Source organism: Lipotes vexillifer, unplaced genomic scaffold (assembly GCF_000442215.2).
Source record: "Lipotes vexillifer unplaced genomic scaffold, Lipotes_vexillifer_v1.1 scaffold645, whole genome shotgun sequence".
In the NCBI taxonomy this organism is placed as follows: Eukaryota; Metazoa; Chordata; class Mammalia; order Artiodactyla; family Lipotidae; genus Lipotes; species Lipotes vexillifer.
The window spans coordinates 97,117-106,045 of NW_006777439.1; the positions used below are offsets into that span (position 1 = coordinate 97,117).

Consider the following 8,929-nt stretch of genomic DNA (forward strand, 5'->3'; position numbering starts at 1 on the left):
GTTTTTGGCTGCGTTGGGTCTTTGTTGCTGTGCACGGGCTTTCTCTAGTTGCAGAGAGCTAGGGGCTACTCTTTGTTGCGGTGCATGGGCTTCTCATTGCGGTGGCTTCTCTTGTTGCAGAGCATGGGCTCTAGGTGTGCAGGCTTCAACAGTTGTGGCGTGCGGGCTCAGTAATTGTGGATTGTGGGCTCTAGAGCATAGGCTCAGTAGTTGTGGTGCACGGGCTTAGTTGCTCCGTGGCATGTGGGATCTTCCTGGACCAGGGCTCGAACCCGTGTCCCCTGCATTGGCAGGCGGATTCTTAACCACTGCGCCACCAGGGAAGCCCAGGACAGTCTTTTTTTAAAATGGTGCTGGAACAACAGGTTTTCCATATGGGGGAAAAAAATCAAATTGGATGCCTGTCTTAAACTACTTACAAAAAATAAATTCCAGGTGGGTTAATGAGCTAAGTGTGAAAGATAAAACAATAATGCTTTTAGAATACAAGAGATTATCTTGATGACCTTAAGGTAGGAAAGTTTCTTAAACAAGACAGGAAAACACTAACCTTAAAATTAATACCTGTTCATCAAAAGATACTATTAAAAAGATTAAAAATAAAAGCCACAGAATGGGAGAACATATTTGCAATCCATTCAAAGCAAATGACTAATATCCAAAATATGTAAGTAACTTTCACAAATTATTGAGAAAAAGACACTGATCCAATAGAAAATGAGCAAAATAATTAGAACAAGCATTTCACAAGAGGAAATCCTAAAGGGCCAATCAATATTTAAAAAGGTCTCCAATCTTATGTAACTAGAGAACTGCAAATGAGAACCATAACCAAATACCATTACACAGCTATCAAACTGCAAAAATGAAAAAGTCTGATAATACCAAGTATTGACAACAGGATAAACTCTCACAGACTAGGAAAACAGTGTTATCTAGTAAAGTTGAAGATATACATATACTACTGACTTCTATAATAAATATAAGACTTAGACTATCCTTACATGCATCAGGATATAAAAGAATGTTCACAGCTGCATTGCTCATGATTATAAAAAACTGAGGGAAAATTCAAATGCCCACTTACAGTAGAACAGATCTTAAAATTATGGTATGTTTTTTTCAATGAAATATTTTACATTAAGAAAAACAAATGAATTAAAGATAAATGCAACATAAATGAACTGTACAAAATAATGCTGAATGAAAATGCTCATATAAATAGATACAACATGATACCATTTATATAAAGTTTGCACTCAGGAAAATAATTCATATCATTGCAGGTGGCACATACACTGATAAGGATATTATTATAAATTTCAGGATTATGGTTAGCTGTGGGAAGACAGAAAGTTTTAAGACTGGTAAGTGATGGAGATACTTTGGGGTGCTAAACAATATTCTATTTCTTGACCTGCAAGTAGGTTTTACTCCCATTTGTTTCACAACTATTTGTTAAACTATACATATGAGGTTAATGCATCTTTTGGGACATATTTTACAATTTTTAAAAGCATAAAAAAAAACACCCAACATATTGGCCCTGTAGTTGGACTAATATGGTTGAAAAACTTGATCTACAATTTACTAAGTATGAAATCTTGAGCAATTCACAAAACCTCTTGAAAATTGGCCTTCCTCAGTTTTAACATGGAGATAATAATATATACCTTGCATGTTGTGAGATTTAAACAACATAGAGAAAAAATTCCCAACAGTGCTTGGCTCAATAAATAGAAATATAAGATGTTCCTACACTGAAGGATTCTGTATTGTAAAGATGTTAATTCTTTCCAAATTGCGTTATACACCCAACCAGAATCCTATTTTTGCTAACAACAAACTGAAAAAAAATTTCTAAAAAGCCATCTGTTTTACCATACTTACCAGTATTGGGTCTGCTACAAGATAATCTATAGCATGAATTCACAATAGGGGTAATATTACTCCCAGAGGGGCAAAAATTGGTTCTTGGGGGTGAAAAATAACTTCGTTATTAAAATGTTTTGTGGCCCTCCAAAGCTCAAGTCTATCCAACAAATTCTTACTTGTTAGTATTTTTTTTTTTTTTTTTTTTTAAAAATAATCAATGTATTTATTTATTTATTTATGGCTCTGTTGGGTCTTCATTTCTGTGCATGGGCTTTCTCTAGTTGTGGCAAGTGGGGGTCACTCTTCATCGCGGTGCGCAGGCCTCTCACTATCGCGGCCTCTGTTGTTGCGGAACACAGGCTCCAGACGCGCAGGCTCAGTAATTGTGGCTCACGGGCCCAGTTGCTCCATGGCATGTGGGATTTTCCCAGACCAGGGCTCGAACCTGTGTTGTCTGCATTGGCAGGCAGATTCTCAACCACTGCGCCACCAGGGAAGCCCCCTTACTTGTTAGTATTTAATTTCTCTCATTAGGGAGAAATTTAATTAATTGAAATTTAATTCAATTTTTTTCCTTAGCGACAGTGATAATTAAAAAAAAAAAGAGGTTGAGAAACATGAATCTATAATTTATTCTGAAGCAGCTGAATCTAACATGAGGAAAGAAAATGATGAAATAATCACAGTTTTGGGAAATAAGAAGGAGTAATAACACTCAGCATTCTAGTTTTCTTTGAGAAGAAAGGCCAGGAAATGGTAGCCCAAGAATTTCAGAAGAACGTGATGCCTCTTTTCCCCATTTAAGTAAAAGCAAGATCGACAAATTTATTTTGAAGACAGTTAATGCTTCTGAAATATATATGGATGTCAGTAAGTTTCAATTAACTAAAGGATGACTGCATAAGTCTTTATCCTAATCAGAAACCACGCTGTTTGGGGCAAAGGAATTGCCTTCAATCCCAACATCTGTTTCACAACGTTTTCCCCCTTTACAGAAAGGGATATCTTTCATACCCACATGTGAAATCCCCTTTTCCATCCTAAATCTTGTACAATTTCCTCAGACAAATCGCTCTCCTTTCTCCATTCTATTTGAACAGGGAAAAAGTGAAGTAACTATGATGTTAAGAAAAGTAAAATGACTTTGGGCTCACTCCAGACTCTCAAGGAAATCAGTAGCACAATACAGGTCTCCCTGTTCCAAGACCAGGCACTTTCGACCATAATTTATTGGTAGTGTGACTGTTTAGAGGCTGATTCTGTAATTGATTTCTTCCTATTAGAGTTCCCTAATCAAAGGTGTGTTTTCCAAACTTATTAAAAATAAATGAGAAAGCAAAAAGATAATCAGTTTCTGAAAATGAGAAAATAATAAACATATTAAAAACACATGAAAAGTTAAAAAGAAAGAAATCTCTTCCTATAACAAAAAAACATAAAAATCAAGAACAGTTTGTGGAAGATGTTAATTAATGGGAAAATATATAATTAAGGCTGCTTTTTTAAGGTAAAAGACAATTTGATGATATTTAAACTAAAAGCTTCAAAACAGATTTTGAAATATTTCCTACAATATTACTAATAATTATTCACTACAATATGATAGAAAACACGTTTGAATATTAAAGACAATGACATGTGTTTTCACATCATAAAAGATTAAAATTATCTGTCTACTTTAATAGTGCATTCATTCGGTCAATCGTTGTGGAAGACCAATTCCTTATGTAAATCACTTCTTCCAAGTCAACAAAACTCATATTCAGTCCTTTATCTAAATCCAGTAAGTTTTCATCATAAAACCCCACATCTTCAACACCAAAACTTGAGGATATACATAGTAACCATAAAATACTCAATATTACTGCTATATATGGTCTCCTAAGAACACCTTAAACAGCCTGTCACCACAATCCTTTGCTGACAAGAGAAAACAAGGTTTCTCAACAATTTTTTAACAGAAATGATCCTTGAATCCTAAAATTCCATAACAATATTAGTTATTGTATGTGCTTTATTTTAAAAATTTAATCAAGGAAAATGAACTCAAATATCTAAAGAAGCTGTAGATTTTACTTACATATTCAGGTTTTAGTTTTTTATCTCCTCCTCTCACAGCCACTTTTTCTAGTTTATCTATAATGGGCCCAATCATTTCCTCATCTTTAAGCTGAAGCTCTTCATGTATAATTTCTATATCTCGAATAGGATCTACACTTCCTTCAACATGCGTGATATCATCATCTTCAAAAGCACCTAAAATAAATTAAAGGGAAGCAATTCAATAAACAAATAACACAGAAGTTCATTATTAGAGTGAGTCAAGATTCCTAGAAGGTTAACAATTTATTCAAGTTATTCTGAATTCTTACAAGTAGGACAGAGTATTTTTTTCCTATTTAGTACTATTCAGGGCACTAGCGGCAAAACAGTAATTCAAGAGCCTCAACGTTTCAAAAACTGATTGAAATAAATAAAATTATGATCTTTAAAGAAAGAAAATTATGCTCCAGAACTACTGGTATTTTCAGGTTTGGTACATTAAAAGATACTGTATTCTAGGCATGAGAGCCTGAAGTTCTAAACTGCACTATTAGGGTTTCCAAGGGAAACTGGATTTGGGGCGGGGGGGGGGGGGGGGCTGCGTGGGTCCTTCTGTTATGGCAGGGGGGGGTTTTGGGGGGGGGGGGGGGGGGTGGTGAAATCATCTGGCAGACCTCTTTCCTGCTTCAATCTACTTTATCACTGTGGTTCTGACGGTGATTAGATAATGAACCACTCAGACACACAATTTACACAGCAGCTAATTTCATCGGCCTGATTTGAGGGTATGGTTTTTAGGGTACTATCAAAGAAGCAGATGAAGGTGCATTCGTCATATATGAGTGACAACCATTCACACTATCTGAACAAAACGGTGCTGGCCCTTATTAGAAACACATGTTATTATCACATATTTAAAGTGCAGTTGAAGCCATAATTTCAAATTGCCAACTGGAAACATAAGGGTAAAACAACCAGACATTACTCAAGCATGTGTACTGACTTTATGCCCTTTTGAAGACATAATGTGGTAACATAATTCAACTGGGATTTACTCAAATTATCAGATAACAGTATCACAAAAATGAACAAATACTAAGAAATATTATAAACAGAAAGCAATGATATACCCACCAAACAATAAACACATTTATAAACAAGTTAATTTAATTAAAATTACCAATTAGATTATATTCCCCAAATGAGATGCTTTCGAACATACAGTATCAATTATTTTAGATAGAGGTATCATAGGAATCATGAGAGACAGTTTGATTGAGTTTGATAAGAGAAAAACAGTGACTACAGCTCATTCTTACATACAAAAAAACCAAGACATTCTCATTACAGGTTGCAAAGTTTTTAAATATAATTCCCCAGAATTAAAATAATTAATCTGTTCATATCTTAACGTGGAAATATTCGGTAATAATAATTTTAAAACTAAATTATTACAATTAAATATAACTATTTAAAATAATACTTAAGTATTCTTGGCAAACAATCGATGTTATATAGAACCTGATTCATACGAACAAAATTAGCAAGAAATGAGGAGGTACATTATATCTTACTAGTAAACACATCAGACAATGGTTTAGGTAAATTTTTTGAATACCTGAAAAGTATGAAAAAAGTTTCCCTGGAAGCACAATACTATTTACTTCTTATCATGATGAGGCAACTTACACAAATAGCACAATAAAACAGGAAAACTGAAAATAAAAGTTAGTTTCCTGGCACTCAGATCAACAAAGGAAACATGGTCAGTTCAGTTACAGAAATAAAAAACATTTTATGACACTTAAAATGAAAATTTTCTTATATAGTCATCTTGATGTAGGGGCTAATGAGTAACTATAGTGATGTCCTCAACAACATCCCTACAGTAAATGCATCAGCAGATTTTTAAATGGCAATTTCTTAATTTCAGCCCTCATTTTAAAATTTATTTTTAAAAATTAATTGATTTATTTATTTTGGGCTGTGTTGGGTCTTCATTGCTCTGCATGGGCTTCCTCTAGTTGTGGTGAGCAGGGGCTACTCTTCGTTGCGGTGCACGGAATTCTCATTGCAGTGGCTTCTCTTGTTGCAAAGCACGGGCTCTAGGCGCACAGGCTTCAGCAGTCCCAGTACATATGCTCAGTAGTTGTGGCACACGGGCTTAGTTGCTCTGCGGCATGTGGGATCTTCCCGGACCAGGGCTCGAACCCGTGTCCCCTGCACTGGCAGGCGGATTCTTTTTTTTTTTTTTTAACATCTTTATTGGAGTATAATTGCTTTACAATGTTGTGTTAGTTTCTGCTGTATAACAAAGTGAATCAGCTATACATATACATACATCCCCGTATTTCCTCCCTCTTGAGTCCCCCTCCCACCCTCCCTATCCCACCCCTCTAGGTGGTCACAAAGCACCGAGCTGATCTCCCTGTGCTATGTGGCTGCTTCCCACTAGCTATCTATTTTACATTTGGTAGTGTATATATGTCCATGCCACTCTCTCACTTTGTCCCAGCTTACCTTTATCCCTCCCCATGTCCTCAAGTCCATTCTCTATGTGGCAGGCAGATTCTTAACCACTGCGCTACCAGGGAAGTCCCAGCCCTCAATTTTAATTAAGTGGATAATAGAAACTGAATTGCGTTGTTGTTCCTATGCCTGAAAGTTAGTGTTCCTATTTTATTCATTTGTATATGAGGTGGTAACATATTATGCAAATAACTTAAATTTATTTTTAAAAATAAATAGTGCCAAAAGTTAAGATAAAAGTGAATTGAAGGGAACATTAAAGTTATCCTTCAAAACTGAATAGCCCTGTGATCAACTGGGGCCTAAAAGAGCTGTAAAATATAAGCTTACAGAAAATTTGGCGGCCATTTGGGCAACTTCCCATTTCGTGCAACTAAAAAATCAGAGATTAATTTCCAAAGACATGCTCCTGGGTCAATAGACATCACTGTACACTCACATCATAACATTCTTTTTATCTTTTTTAGTACAAGATTTACTGGTTAAGAATAAGGGCTTTAGGGACTTCCCTGGTGGTCCAGTGGTTGGGTCTCCATGCTCCCAATGCAGGGGGCCGGGGTTCGATCCCTGGTCAGGGAACTGGATCCCACATGCCACAACTAAAGGTCCCAAGTGCGGCAAATGAAGATCCCGAGTGCTGCAACTAAGACCCGGCGCAGCCAAATAAATAAATTTTTTTTTTTTTTTAAAGAATAAGGGCTTTAACAGCCCTGCTGGTCATAAAATCTTGGACAAATCACTGAACCTCTAAGGATCTCATTATCATATCTTTAAAATGAAGATATTTCTACCTTTCAGAGGATGGGTATGATTAAATTGGATAATATATGTAAAGTGCTTAACAGAGAACTCTTTCAGTAACTGGGGCATATACTATTTTTTTTATGATGTAGGAATTAGTAATTTAGAAGAAACTCCATAGTAATATACTCAAACATTAATTTTGAATAATATCATTTCATGTCACTCAATTCACCTTGGAACAGTTTATAATAAACTTTGTGAGTTTACAGGTTTTTCCCCCACTAATTCTTACTAGTTCACCACAACATTTTTACCCTAGTCCATGGCAAAAGTTATTTATTTCAACTTCACATTAACTAAAACAATTAGTATCATAAATGTTACAATTATTATCACAATTCCCTTTTGGGGGAAATACTTTACTGATAAAGAAGATGACTAGAGTCATTTGAAGACTATATCTTACTGAATTGGTTGATGAGAAAGTTATTTCTCTTTCAATTCTCGTTTAGTCCTTCTGACTATATCAAGGAGAAAATGTTGGTTTGATGCCATTGATCTTTAATGTTTAACATTTATAAATGTTGATAACTTTTTTTTTGATAACTTTTTATCTACAGAACAGGCCTCAGCCTCAGAGCTTCTAAAGGCTAAAAAATATGTAGTTTTCATTGTATTTATTTTCATTATCTTCAATTTTGGCAATTTCCCACTTACATTAGTGAAAACATTTCCTATTTAAATAAATTAAGTCAAAAATGTGAGATCACAATCTTTTTTTGTAAAATCAAGAAATGTCTGAAAATATTAACTATGGTCATTTTGGTGGTGGGATGTCATCTGATTTTTAAAAACTTTTTTGGTACTATTCCGTATAAAATAGGATAATGTGATAGAGCATGTGTGTGCTGGGGGGAGGGGGTGGCATTGCTAGGCAAACTTTTTTTTTTATCTTTATTGGACTATAATTGTTGTACAATGTTGTGTTAGTTTCTGCTGTACAACAAAGTGAATCAGCTATATGTATACATATATCCCCATATCCCCTCCCTCTTGCATCTCCCTCCCTCCCACCCTCCCTATCCCGCCCCTATAGGTGGTCACAAAGCACCGAGCTGATCTCCCTGTGCTATGCAGCAGCTTCCCACTAGCTATCTATTTAACATTTGGTAGTGTATATATGTCCATGCTACGCTCTCATTCATCCCAGCTCCCCCTTCCCCACCATGTCCTCAAGTCGTTCTCTACATCTGTGTCCTTATTCCTGCCCTGCCATTAGGTTCATCAGTACAGTTTTTTTAGATTCCATATATATATGTGTTAGCATACGGTATTTGTTTTTCTCTTTCTGACTTACCTCATTCTGTATGACAGATTCTAGGTCCATCCACCTTACTACAAATAATTCAGTTTTGTTCCTTTTTATGGCTGAGTAATATTCCATTGTATATATGTGCCACGTCTTCTTTATCCATTCATTTGTTGATGGACATTTAAGTTGCTTCCATGTCCTAGCTATTATAAATAGTGCTGCAATGAACATTGTGGTACATGACTCTTTTTGAATCATGGTTTTCTCAGGGTATATGCCCAGTAGTGGGATTGCTGGGTCATATGGTAGTTCTATTTTTAGTTTTTTAAGGAACCTCCATACTGTTCTCCATAGTGGCTGTATCAATTTACATTCCCACCAACAGTGCAAGAGGGTTCCCTTTTCTCCACACCCTCTCCAGCATTT

At 35.7% G+C, this 8,929-nt stretch overlaps 1 protein-coding gene across 2 annotated transcripts in view; it reads right to left on the bottom strand.

Annotated features, from left to right (window-relative positions):
* The window catches only part of OLA1 (Obg like ATPase 1), a 175,166-nt gene that overhangs the window by 63,889 nt on the left and 102,348 nt on the right, over positions 1–8,929 (bottom strand). For both annotated transcript variants that reach the window (XM_007451064.1, XM_007451065.1), the window contains one exon: positions 3,956–4,131. In XM_007451064.1, coding sequence (XP_007451126.1) covers positions 3,956–4,131 — 176 coding nt within the window. The remainder of the gene's footprint in view (positions 1–3,955; positions 4,132–8,929) is intronic.